This window comes from Aptenodytes patagonicus, chromosome 2 (assembly GCF_965638725.1).
Source record: "Aptenodytes patagonicus chromosome 2, bAptPat1.pri.cur, whole genome shotgun sequence".
Lineage (NCBI taxonomy): Eukaryota > Metazoa > Chordata > Aves > Sphenisciformes > Spheniscidae > Aptenodytes > Aptenodytes patagonicus.
In genome coordinates, this window is record NC_134950.1 from 67,403,995 (window position 1) to 67,416,623 (window position 12,629).

The 12,629-nt window shown below is 46.1% G+C and overlaps 1 protein-coding gene across 2 annotated transcripts in view; it reads right to left on the reverse strand.

The window, feature by feature from the left end:
- The window catches only part of RIPOR2 (RHO family interacting cell polarization regulator 2), a 68,646-nt gene that overhangs the window by 28,005 nt on the left and 28,012 nt on the right, over positions 1-12,629 (reverse strand). For both annotated transcript variants that reach the window (XM_076330119.1, XM_076330118.1), the window contains exons 2-6: positions 5,952-6,078; positions 4,544-4,699; positions 3,831-3,909; positions 3,589-3,612; positions 2,485-2,538 (exon numbers count right to left, since the gene is read on the reverse strand). In XM_076330119.1, the coding sequence (XP_076186234.1) occupies positions 2,485-2,538; positions 3,589-3,612; positions 3,831-3,909; positions 4,544-4,699; positions 5,952-6,078 (440 nt within the window). The remainder of the gene's footprint in view (positions 1-2,484; positions 2,539-3,588; positions 3,613-3,830; positions 3,910-4,543; positions 4,700-5,951; positions 6,079-12,629) is intronic.

Below are 12,629 nucleotides of genomic sequence, written 5' to 3' on the forward strand. Positions count from 1 at the left end.
GCCAAAGGGGACTGGACGCACTAAATGGCACATTTATGGCACACAGGGCCAGCAACGTCTCCTGTATTGCTAATGCCAGCCGTGGATGGCAGGAAGGAGGGAATGATTCTTTTTGAATTCTCACTGCCTGTCCTCCAGAAACTGGGAGTCATAGTCAGAATCAGCACAAGTAAAGGACTTAGAAAGAGCTGATGTCAAATTAAGAAAGTTTTCAACTTCAGCTCCACAGGCATTCACGTAATTTCCTAGTCATCTTCTTAAAAGTCCTTTGGCATGACTTTGGCACCTAACATTTTGTAAGCACTCTGGCAGTTCTGCAAAACCTACTCACACACAGTTTAAAGTCTCAGCTGGATCTAGCTTCAGAGTGCAGTGGCTTTACGTGTGTCTCATGCTCTGGTTTCCCTTTTCCCTCTGATCCCTGCACTGAATGTATACATTTACTCCATCTGAGCTGTTCGGTGGGAGTCTACAATGGTATAGCTGGTGTGTATATATATATATATACACCAGCTATATATAGTGGTATATATTTATATAAACTTAATCTGCCAGATACAGGAAATGTAGGTTTTCTAATCTGCCTGTATCAGGGTGAGGAGAAGGAAAGGAACAGAGGAAGCTGTCTCTTCTTTCTGCTTCTAATGTCCCTGTTAAGATAGGACGATATTTGGCTTTTACCTAGAATAACTTTTTTCCTTTGTTATCTGTGACATCAAGCAATCGCCTTGTGCCCCATGGTGCTTATTGCTCAGTGGTGGATTTTCACAGCAGAGTTGCTCTCTATGAAAGCTTCCAGCGCCTTGGCTTCCTCAATCTACGGCTTTGTGTTGCTGCATTAGAGATGAGCCTGACGTGACAATCCAGGCATGTTCCAAATCCTATCTTCCAAGCCTGCTTAACCGCTAACAAAATGCTTGTTGCTGCTTATTTGTTTGGAGCGGGACTGTTCTTCCCGACAGCTTCAAGGTGTTAGGCTGACTTTTACAAGGCTAGCTTGGATACCTGGTGGCCGAAGCCTCTGACTTGAGGGATCCCTAACCAAAACAGGGACTGCTTTGCAAAGTGAAAGAGTTCAGCAAAGGGTAATGGAGGCACAGGTAGCATTTTGCCATTTCAAAGTTACAAAAAAAGCTTCTTGGAGTAATATCCACTCCTATTTCTCTTGCAAGTCAGCAAGCTAAAGACAGCTACTATAAATAGCTGTCACTTGGTATTTACTTCTGCCATCCGGGTAGAGCGTTAGCCCAGGGTTGACGTCCTGCCCCTGCCCATGTGAGCATGGCTAGGGCACGCTCATCTGCCCGCCTAAATATGTGGGGTCTGCTGCTGCGCATCCCGTTTTCCTCGCTCTGCTTCCTCTACAGAGCAGTGGCAGGTTGGTGGCGGAAGGCATCGCTGCGGCCCTGATTTGGTACAGCTGAAAAAGAACTTCTCTATCATTAGAAACAAAGATGTTTCTTTACCTGCCCAAGCCCGTCTGTTTTAACGCAGCACAGCTCTGTTCCTTTTGTCTCTGTTGCTGTGGGTTACAGAAAGTGAACTAATGTACTCAGCAAGCTTGAGTAATACTGACCAGCATTACCTCTTGTGTTTGGTGCTTTTCAGTCCTATTATAAGCCCTGAAACCATTAGCTCTGAGCAGGCTGGAGTGGGAAGGACTTGAATGGAAATGTTCTTTAAGCACTAATTTTGCCATTCATGTTGCCAGCAAGAGAGAAGGTCGTTTGGGGAACAAAATTTCAGTCTAACGCCTGATGTTTTTTTTCCAGCTCCAAAAGTAAAAGACGACGGAAATTAAAAGGTTTGGATGGGTTGTCATAATTGGAGCACTTCAAGCTGCACGAACGCTTTTCAAATGACTCTCAAAAGACGTTTCATCCATCAAAAATAATTCATTCTTTTGTCAGGCTCAGAAAAGCAACTAATCGCTAGCAGATATGTTTGTAAGTAAGAGAATACATGCCATGGATTTTGTCCAGCTCTAAAATGTATTAGTATAAATCACAAGTACCTCTACTGACTATTCTCACCAATGTAATCAAGCAGATGTGGGCCCCAAACCACACAGCAAGAGCGTTAGCAGTGGAATCCAGGAGTAAGTCCAATCTAGCTGCTGCGTACAGTAGAGACAACTGCCGAATTAAACTACTTTCAGATGCAACTCTCTCTCTAGCTATAGTTTAACAATAAGCATGCAATGAGATAGATGTTTCTCAGCAGGCGCCTGATCCTGCGTTCTCTCTGTACCTAAAAGCCAGGCGGGAGTGTCTCGGGGCACGGCTGGACCTCGGGGGCTACGAACCACGTGGAAACCCTTTCTTTGGCTCTGACCACCAGCCCGTCGCAGTAAAAATACTGAATCTGGGAGAGGCTTCATCAAGGCGGCCTCCCCGGAGCAGAGGGGTAGCAGGAGGCCAAGGGTTTGTTTTCCTCATAACATAGGAGCAGATGCAGAAGAAAGATGATAGGAGCGCTCATTACCTTGCTAATGTGGAACTCCAGCCTTCTCATGTATCTTTCGACCGCTTTGATTTGCTGAAGGAAAGGAAGAGGCAGAGGGTGAGGCACATTTAAATAAATCAGTAAGTCATCACCAGGCTAGCTCTGCTCGGGTCTTCAGGTCCCCATGAGGCTGAGAAACTCCTCCTTAAAACATGCAGGGTTTTGTTGCCCGTGAATCTGGAGTTAGCTGTCCCACCTTACTACCATTAATCTGCTGCTGAAAATGAAGCTCACTGACTTCTGTACCTAATGTATTTTTGAACAAATACAAGTTTTTCTTTGATGGGATTTCCTTAGTTTTTTGAATTCTTTAAAAAAAAAAAGGATCTGAGCTTTTTTTAGTTCAAAATACAATATTCTCAGTACTTTGAAAACCTGTACTAAAATTGATCGGGTTTTGCATTTCAAAATCCATTCTCTTCCTCAGCAAACTGTTTTTGAAAGCAAAACCAAGCTTGGCATTTTGACTGAAAAAAAGCCAGACTTGTTCAGGAAACGTTTCTGAAAGCTTTCCTTTTGTTTCACCCAAATTTTCCTGCGGGGAAAAATATCTTCAATTTTTCAATTTTTTCTTCCGCAGAACTGGCAGGAGCAGGGATGAGCCAGGGCTTGACCTGGCTCCCACAGCCGCCCCTGGCGTGCCCCTGCCAGACTCCCACCCACCTGGATCTGGCAGGGCAAAGTTGCCCAAGGCGATGGATTTAACGACTGGCAGCTGACAGAAATAGGAGGTCTCACTCCTCTGCCTCCCTCCTCCCCTGGCAGGGATCTGCCTCCTTCCCTGTGCCCGTCGCGGAGCCAGTTTAACTTGACAGACCCTGGGGAAGGGCTGGTGGGGTAAGTTTGATGCCGGGTTAGTGAGGACAGCTGGCTGGCGGAGGCGCCAGGCAACAGCAGAGCCCCTGGGAAGAGGAGGGGAGCGGGACTTCTTCCTTCGCAAGTGCAAATTGTCAGGTAACTTCTCCCTCGATGGTGTTGGCCTGGTTAGCAGATCGAGCTGAGAGAGGTTTCCCATGCCAGCTACGTACACCGTATGGATACTAATGCTTCCTTGCAAAATCAGTGTCAAAGGGGATAACGTACCTTATCTAAATCGTACAGGACTCCCTGCAACAGAGAAGATAAAACTGTGATTAATTTTGCAACATAATAGCACCACGAGAAAGTAATCTTTGTCAGTCAATAGAAATCACAAACAAGACCAAGGTTGGAAGAGAAGAAGAGCATCAACGCAAATTCCCTGTATCCCGCTCCCACCCCCTGGCTGCTCCAGCACCTCGAGAAGGTTACTGTGCATCTGCACAATGAAAAAGCGTGACACATACCAGGCGTGAGTTTCTTTTCATGTCTTTTAACTGAGTAGTCAACTTATCCAGCTCTGTCTGGTGAACTTCCAGATACTCCCTGTAAACACAAACCAGAGAAGGGATGCACGAGCTCTGCAGCACATACCGAGCTGGCTGCTGACCATCCTAAAAGAAAATCTGTGCAAAAAATGGCTCTCCTCATTGGATCCGTTTTCAGACAAAAACTCATTTATATTGATCTGTCCTAAAAGCAGCTCCATGCTGCCTTTTTGGGAATAAATAGGAGCCACTTATTTAGCTGTGTATAAGAGCTCGGTGTTCTTACACTGAACAACCAGTTTCAAGGAAGCTAATCTGCTGCTTAGTTTACAGGCTGGTGTCTTCCAATCACTGCTCCTGTATCTGGCTGGTAAAAGTCCTGTTATCATCTGGGACGGTATCTTAAGGGTGATACAAGCCTTTGATAGGACTCTAGGAAATTCGGAGGAAAAAAAAAATAATCTGATGTTGAAATCCCAGTCTTTGGGAGCTTTCCTAGCAATTTGAGTGGAAATGGGATTCTGCCCCCTGTTTCCCATACAAATATTTCAGATCCTAAGTGTTACAATCCAGGCTCCAAGAGCTATATTTTCCCCTCCTACAATTAAGGATCCCTGTTCCTGTGATATGTTTCTCTAGGCTCTAAAATGTCACAGAAAGCTTCAATCAACAAGCAGGATAAAGGCTCTTACTCTAGGCCATTCTTCAGGGCTCGGTAGACCTCTTCCATCCTTTTAGGCTGGGGCTCTTTGGGCGTGGTGCTGTTCTTATGGCCCAAATTATGCATTTTCTTCACCTTTGCTTGGGGCTTCTTGAGTGCAGAGGAATTTTCAATAAAGGAGTTACACCTGCAAAATGAACATGAAAGAGGAGGAAATCCCTGTAAATCATAACGACCTCAAAGGAGCATAGCTCGAGGAAATCTTCTGATACTATCTCTGCTAGCAGAAACGAATCTGCTTCTGTGCCTGCCAGTTAAAGGACTGCATTTGTTTACAGGTTAAGAAGTCTGAGCAGCCTGGGACACGCGCTGTCAGCTCTTGATATGCCAGTTGCCTTGCAGAGATACAAATGCTGGTCTGGAAACGCTGGGCTGAGTCTGAGGCTCATCAGATGTTTCTCTGTCTTACACCATACCTGTCCTGCCTCACGTTGCTCAGCCATAGCCATAGCCATAAAAGGGCTGAGCTACATCCAGGTGCTACAAACAAAGGGGAGCCCAGATAATCTCAGGCGTAAAGCCTGCGGGCTCCTAAGGAAGATTGGGGTCCACTTAAGAGCGTGTCTGGAGGGCAGCATCATGCTGCTGGTCTTGAGCATGGACCGTAGGTAGCTCTGTACAGCAAACGGAGGACAGCTGCGCTGCATATAGGTGCCTCTTCCGTGACTCTGCTGGGGGTAGGTCAGCATCTAACAACCATCACTGACTTGAGTTGACAATGGGAGGCAACCCTTTGCCTGCCGTTCCTCCTCAATTGCTAACTGGTGGTCTGGCACTCAGAGACTTTACACAAGTTAAAATTAATTGGAAAGTAGCCTCTGGGGGCATCAGGGACTGGATGAGTTGGTAAGTGCCTGACTCAAAGCCCTAAGTCCTGTCTAGCTAAAGGGCGGTGCAAGGAAAGGCTCTGCAGCCGAGCTCTGCCCTGTTTCCAGCAGGACATGAAGGCAGCCCTGCAAGGGAAACGGAGTTGTTTTTAATTCATAGCAGCGTGGCAATGAGAAAACTGTCTTTTAGGTAGCAATGGTCTTAAACTGGGGGCGGTGGGAAGCGTATCGTGTTCCTGCACATTTCACATGTTGAAAAGATCACTGCATAAGTTAGTAAATTAAAATGATTCTCTGAAATTCTCTCACAGCTCTGAGGCGTGTGAGAGGGAATTAATGGGGAAGAGGCAAACAGGCACTTGGTAGCTAAGGCAGAGGGTAACAGCTTAGTTATACAAACAATATATATATAGATTTTAGCCTAGAAGTCTTTTTTTAGCAAGTCCGAGAGAAGGCAGTCCTCTCTTGCCTCTTTTCCACCTTCACCGCATAAACCCCAGGGCTCCCTTAGGGCCTGATTTGGAAATTCCCCTTAGAGAGCACGGCACTTGCCTGGAGCGTCTCTCCTGAAGCCCGCTGAAGCCAGCGAAGGACTGGCTTCTAATAATCCCATTAGGACCTCCTGGAGAGAATGAATGTGATCCTATTGACATGATTTCGGGGAGCCTGGAAGATATTCCTGAAAAAAACCAGAAAGCAGGTCAGCAACGATGGAGGGTAAGAGGCAGGTGGTGAGGCTGGGACTGCCTGGTGTCCATCAGTCATGGTAAGGGGTAACTGAACCCCACGAGGGGCCGCGAGCCAGGGCATGAATCTGTTTGTGTTGCCAAATCATCCCGCCTCAAAAATAAAACGGTCCTATTTTCACTTCAGACTTATGGCCCAGGGCCTACTGAAAATGTGTCAGAAACACAAAGAGGGTCTGGATGTGGGACTAGAAACAAGATGCTTCAGCGTGATAATCCCAATGCCATCCCTGATTTCTGCCATGCCTGGCATGCTTCTTCCCCAGCCCTGGTGTCCCCATCTGCTACATCAGGGTGTCCCGGAGATTATTTTGGGAGTGTGCAGAGCTCTTAGGGGGCACTCACCATCACTGCAAAGTGTTATTACGTATAGTAAAGTTAAAAAAAGAGGGTTCATTCAGCATGAACCAAGTCCTGCAGCTCCCCTTTGATACTTGCTCATTTTCCCCGTGGCTGTTCCCGCCTGGTTGCTGAGAAGGAAGACGCGGTGGGTGTACGCACAGTCACGGCATGCCGTGATGAAAGAGGGATGCTCTCTCCACCACGACGAGAGATGGGTGAACAAGCTCCAGGCACCGTATGCTCTGCATTTCATGTGTCCAGGGGGGGCCTCAGCACCCTGGGAGGAAGCCCTTGCTCTGTGTGTGTGCTCATTTTCAAGGCCCAGCTCAGCATCTGCACCAAACTAAGGTGATTTCAACACACCCGCAAAGAAATAGCAAACAAGTGCCGTGGTTCACAACAGCTCCATCAGCTTGCTGCTGCCACGAGGGGAAAGGGGGACGCCTCCCTCTTCCTTTCCTCCTTGATCTGCTGTTTTCCTTGTCTCGACCCCAGCACTTGCTGCCATCCGCAGACAATGAAGCAGATTTTTCTGCTGCCTTGGTTTTGTGCTGCTCTGGCGAGGTGAATGGCCTCACCGAGCCGTTTGAGGAGTATCACGGCCAGCTGAGGCCAGGCAGCAGGGCAGGGAGCGGGAGGGGAAGGGGGATGCTGCAGAAGAGGGCACTGGTCAGCGGGTGCTGCCAGGGACTGGCTCCCCCAACCCGCAGGACCCATCCTCTCACCGCCTCCTTCCTTCCTGGGATGCCAGCATGGCTGCTAATGCCGTTGCACTGTGAAGTGGATTGAGAAACTAGGCCAGCTTAAAAATAACCTGACAAAAAATGAAAAAGAGATTTTTTAATAATATTTTCCCCCATCAATTTTAAAAGCTGGACCCGGCACGCCCCATGCCCCCAGTTCATTTCACTCCAACAGCTGGGCCAAGAGGTGAGTTTGGTGCTGAGGCAGGATGGTGTGGCAGGGGCTGGAGCTGCCTGCAGGTGACGGAGCTGATGCTCTGTGAAACCGTGACCTACGGGGCTGAGGGGCTGACAGTGAATCTAAACCACCCTCTCATCCCCACAGACAAGGATTGATCACAAGCGCCCAAAAAAGCAGCCACTTGTGAAGGCCACAGATTTGCAGTGTAAGCCTTCGCAACTGAACGTATTTATTAAAGATAAGCACCAGAGCTACGTGGCGCATGCACGGCAAACACTCACTGGAGAAAGCAAATACACGGGGAAACGTTGTGCACCATCCAGTTATATTTAATTTGTAGCACTAAGCTGGGCAAATACTCTTTGAGGTGGCAGTAGATGTCTACTGCTTCTCCATGGAAAGGACTGCATTGCCCGAGGAACTGCTTTGTCAGGAATATTTCTGCAAGAGCTCTGCCAGAAATACTTCTTCCAGTCCCAGCATTGCCAGCGCTACTGGTAACGTGAAGTTTTCTCCATTGCACAACCAAAACAGCGTACATCTTTCTGTTTTGGAAGCGAGGGTTGCCCCATGTGACTGGACAGCCCTCAGAGATACCACCTGGGCTGCAATTAAGGCCAGTTTTCTCCTCCGCTGTGGCCAGCAGGTAACAGTGCTCCACCGTTCATGTCCCTGGCCGAGCCCGACACAGCGCGTCCAGCTCAGGACTGAGCTAGTTTAACCACAGCAAGGAAAAACCCTTGGGACAGAGAAGTTGCTCTCAGGCAGACCAGGGCCGTGAGCACCCGTGCTGGGCAGAAACCCACGGCCAGGAAAGATGTGGGAAAGGGAGAGGGTGGGAGCAGGAGGGGTTGGGAACAGCCACTCCTCGCAGGCTCAGGAGAAACTGCAGTGAGGATGCACTTCGGCTAACTCATACAGGGATAAACATGCTCCAGCCACAGCTGGAGATACTTGAGTCTTCAGTCAATAAGAGCCCAAATTTGGCCCTACACTCACCCCTAGCTCCTTAAGGCTCTCAGCACACCTCTGCAGGGCTGAGCTCTGCTCAGGCTTGCCGATACCCAGCACTTGGCAGAAGCCACTTTGCAACCTCCAGGGTCAAACCTTGCATCCCTGTAGATGGTACTGCTTCTACCCACGCCAGCTGACGTCTAACAGTTCAAGCCCCACCGAGAACCAGCTCCCAAGAGACAAAGCAGAAACCCCCTGATCACACTACTCTGGGGGTCCGCGCAGCAAGTTCCCTTTGGTTTTGCAAATAACCTTAAGACAGTTAAGCTGCATGCTGTATGCTCCCATTTGCATACAAGGATTTGCATTAAAAGTTGGGTCCAGAGTGCCAAGGAGCAGAAAATCCCTCGCAAGTGTCCAGCACTTGCCCTGTTTGACAGGATGATTAACACTCCCCCGACAGCATCTGGAGACCTATGAAGGTAGAAGCTAAACACTGACAGTCAGAGGAGATTTAACTGCATAAACATCAGCCGTTCCTCAGAAAATAAGGGGAATAAAACCAAACTTGAAGTTGGGTACTAGTCATGACCACATTGGCTATAAAAATGTAATTACTTTAGAATCAAAACTCCTGTCAAAATGCTAACATCTTCCACACAATGAATATCTTCTGTATCAATGTGAATGAAAGATGAATGGGTTTCGCTCCGAACAAAATCTTTGTGTCCACGTGTGACCGTGTGCACACGTACTGGAAGTGTTTAGGTTTTCTTTTGCTTTGGGGAAACTTAAAAAGAATAATAATTTTGGAAAAGGAATTTACTTATTTATTGTATTTATTTTGCTCAAGCACTCATGGCTTTGTGATGCTTTAGTAGCTAAGACTTTCCTCAAGATACCAGAAGGAAGTGTGGAAGAAGTGCAATTGAAATGCAAATTGAAGACCTGCCTGGAGCTACTTCTGCTTTGCTTTTGCATAAAATGGTCAGAACTCAGAGCCCTGATAGGCTTGTGCTCTCTCTATATGTTATATATAATCTTGGTGATTAATGTATGTTTAATTTCTGTACAGAAGAAAACTGTGATAGAAGGAGGTAACAGAGTCAGAACTGATGACACCTTCCCAGTTCTGTTCAATTACTTTTCAGTTTGTCAGGTTAGAGGTTGACTCTATTGTACAAACACAATCTGTTCTTAAGATTTAAACTTATATTGCTGACATCTCAGATACTTCCAACTGACCTCACAAAATTGCACTGACTCTGCCTAGCAGCAGCACCCCCTTAGCTCAGATTCACACAGACAGTGGCTGCATACAGGCACCACGTTGATGGATTATTTATGATACCTACATCTAGCAAATACACTTTGAGCTATGAGTATTTGTCACATTGCTGTAATATACTTTGTAGAGGGGGATTTATTTTCCTGTCTCTTAAACCATTCACAGGCCTCTGTGCTATCAACTAAATAAACCTACCTCTGAATTTAACAATACAGTTGTATTCTGATTATACGCATAGATGTAGTCACTAGTATAATTTCAATAAGGCACAGCCCACAATTACTTACCCAGATCTCTTGTTGACCTGACTGGTATCCCTACAGATGAAAACTAAGGGGATTTTGGTGTTACACCAATGTAGTGACCAACCTTCTAAGTCTGCATTTAGTAGTTACCTAATATAATGCTACCGTCTTCTAGATACAATATGCATTTTACTCTCAATATAAAGCATACTGCGCATCTAAAATGGTATTAAATGCTTTTGAGATTCGAGAGATCCACCTCAGCAGTGGATCCAACAAGTAGGCTTACATTTTTAAATCTATATAGCTAATGAACCACTGATGTTTCATTTTAAAAAGTCACCAGTCTGCTTACTGCTAATATAAGCATGCGCTGTGTAGGAGCATAATTAATACAATTAGTATTGCCCGTGCAAAGTGCACGGCAGTTGAATAATGAGCCCATCAGCAGAGTCGAGGGATAAGGTGAAATCCTATCAGTACTCTTTCTCTGCCCTATTCACTGACAGCTTGCGGCAGGGAATGGCAGATAATTGACGATGTCTCTGTCCCCGGGGAAATAAAAGTCCCCTCTCCCAGCTCTCCTTTCAGCCTGGAAATGGGGAAACAGCTGAGCCTGAGCTAATGAGAAGGGAAGGGACCCTTGAGCCCATCACTTCCACAGAGCTGCCCTCTCTTCATCACCCTCAGCATGGACCTCCACCTCCCATAATGCCGAAATATTTGATAAACAGTGTGGACTTCAATCTAAGCTAAGAGAGGGGAAATTCAGTCAGAAACACATTTGCTAAATCTAGGCTGACTTTTGCACGGTCCCTTTTTGTTTGCTTTTTCCCCATGACCGATCTGGAGACGGTATTTTTTGTTCACCACATGATGAGGGGAAGTTGTTTTTGCTACACATGTGCTAGCAACCATGTAAAGCTGCAATAAATATACCAGTGGTTATGGTGCCCTTGATTCCTCCTGTTCTCTGCTTATAGCAGCTACAGTTATGGCTCTGGGTCTAGGGTTTGCTGCAGGGTGTTAGGGAGCCATCTGCAGCTGAGGGTTTGTGGAATAAAGGCTTCAAGGATGCTTTGGGATTATGTATAACCCTTGATTAAATGGGAATGTGGGGTAGAACTCAATGACTGAAGGGATCCTTGATAATCCTTTGTTCCTATATTATTTTTTTGTGTGACACAGGTTTCAGGGCCCATTCTGGATCTAAGAAGACGTAATCCCTACAGTGAGATGGTTTGTATGTTGTTCTTTCTGCTGATCTGTGGCCTGCAGGCTGTCTGTTAAAATTTGGAGATAATTATTCAGGTTAAGGTAAGCTGACGGGGTCCACTAAACTGATGCAAGTGGATTGCTACAGAAGCCAACTGATTCTGTTTTGCATGCTAGGAACGTTTCTTAACTGCAAACCTGGGGTATGTCTAATGAATTAACTGGTATCTTCTTGAATAATGAAAGAAAAGAGTATGTTCCTTTCTCATCTATGTCAAGGTCTATGTTCTGCTTATCAGACTAGCTGGCCAGCTTACAAAGGTAAAAACTTTTTATTGTGGTAAGATCCCCTTTAGGAGCATGCATCTCCAAAAGAATAAATCCAATAACGGAAGAAACTGATTATACCCTAGAAGTCATGTCCTCTTCCCAGCCAGCCAATTCTTTCTGCTTTGCACTCATAAACCCAAAGAGCACAATTCAATTCTAAACTTACTCAGGCTCAGTTCAATTCTAAGCTCATTCAGTATGCCTTCAGCTGGTGTTGCTTGCTTTTGTAGCCTAAGTCTAGTAATTTTTAACATTCATTTTCCATCTTCTTCCTTCTGACTTAATTGAATCACCCTGGCAATATGAGGCCAGCATGGCCAGTAGCCCAGATAACCACCTGGAATTTATGGCTTCCATGTTCCATAGACTCCGAGAAGGCACAGAGGTATGCATCTTGGATGATAATGTAGACATTTTTGTGAATGGTTTTTTAATATAAAAATTTGACAATAATATATGGGTAAGAGTGCTCAGGAGCATTATAAAAACTTTCATAAGAAATTTAATTCTTTCAGAAGAGTTTTTACACTTTTAGGACAAAAACTCTTAGGCATTAGTGCATAGGCTTACAATTCCTGGATGTGTCAGGAATATTTCTGTGGGATGGGATCTCCTGGAAGCACCTGTAGAAGGGCGTCTTCTGTTGGTCATTGGATTACATGAATTAAGACTTTCACGGCACATTTTACGCTCCCAGTGGTTGGGCTGCTCCTTCCTTGTGCAGGGTAGCATTTGTCAGAGTTGTACAGACATGTGAGCTCCATCTGAAGAACTATTCTTGGTTGCCAGAACAAAATCATGTGCATTTGTTCCATCAAAGTCCAAGGCTATGAGATATTCCTAAATAGCAGCATATGGCTGTACTGACAAGCACACTTCCCAAGCCTACATCAGCCGGTGAAAGGCCAGCAGATCTGTAAGCTTCAAACGTTAATTTTAGCGTACAGAAAAAGAGCCACATGGGCTTACCAGCATGGCTGCGGAAAGCAGTATTGCACAGAGAAGGAGCTATAGCTGAGATGGCTCCCTCTCCTTCAAACGGGAGATGTGGGAGGACCTGGGTCACGCTTGAGTGGGCATCAAAGCCGTTGGTACCCACATATTCCTGCCCCAGCACAAGGAGGCCAACTCCTGCCCCATTTCTTGCAGCAACAAGAATCTTAGTTTAACCCTCCGCACCTTGTCC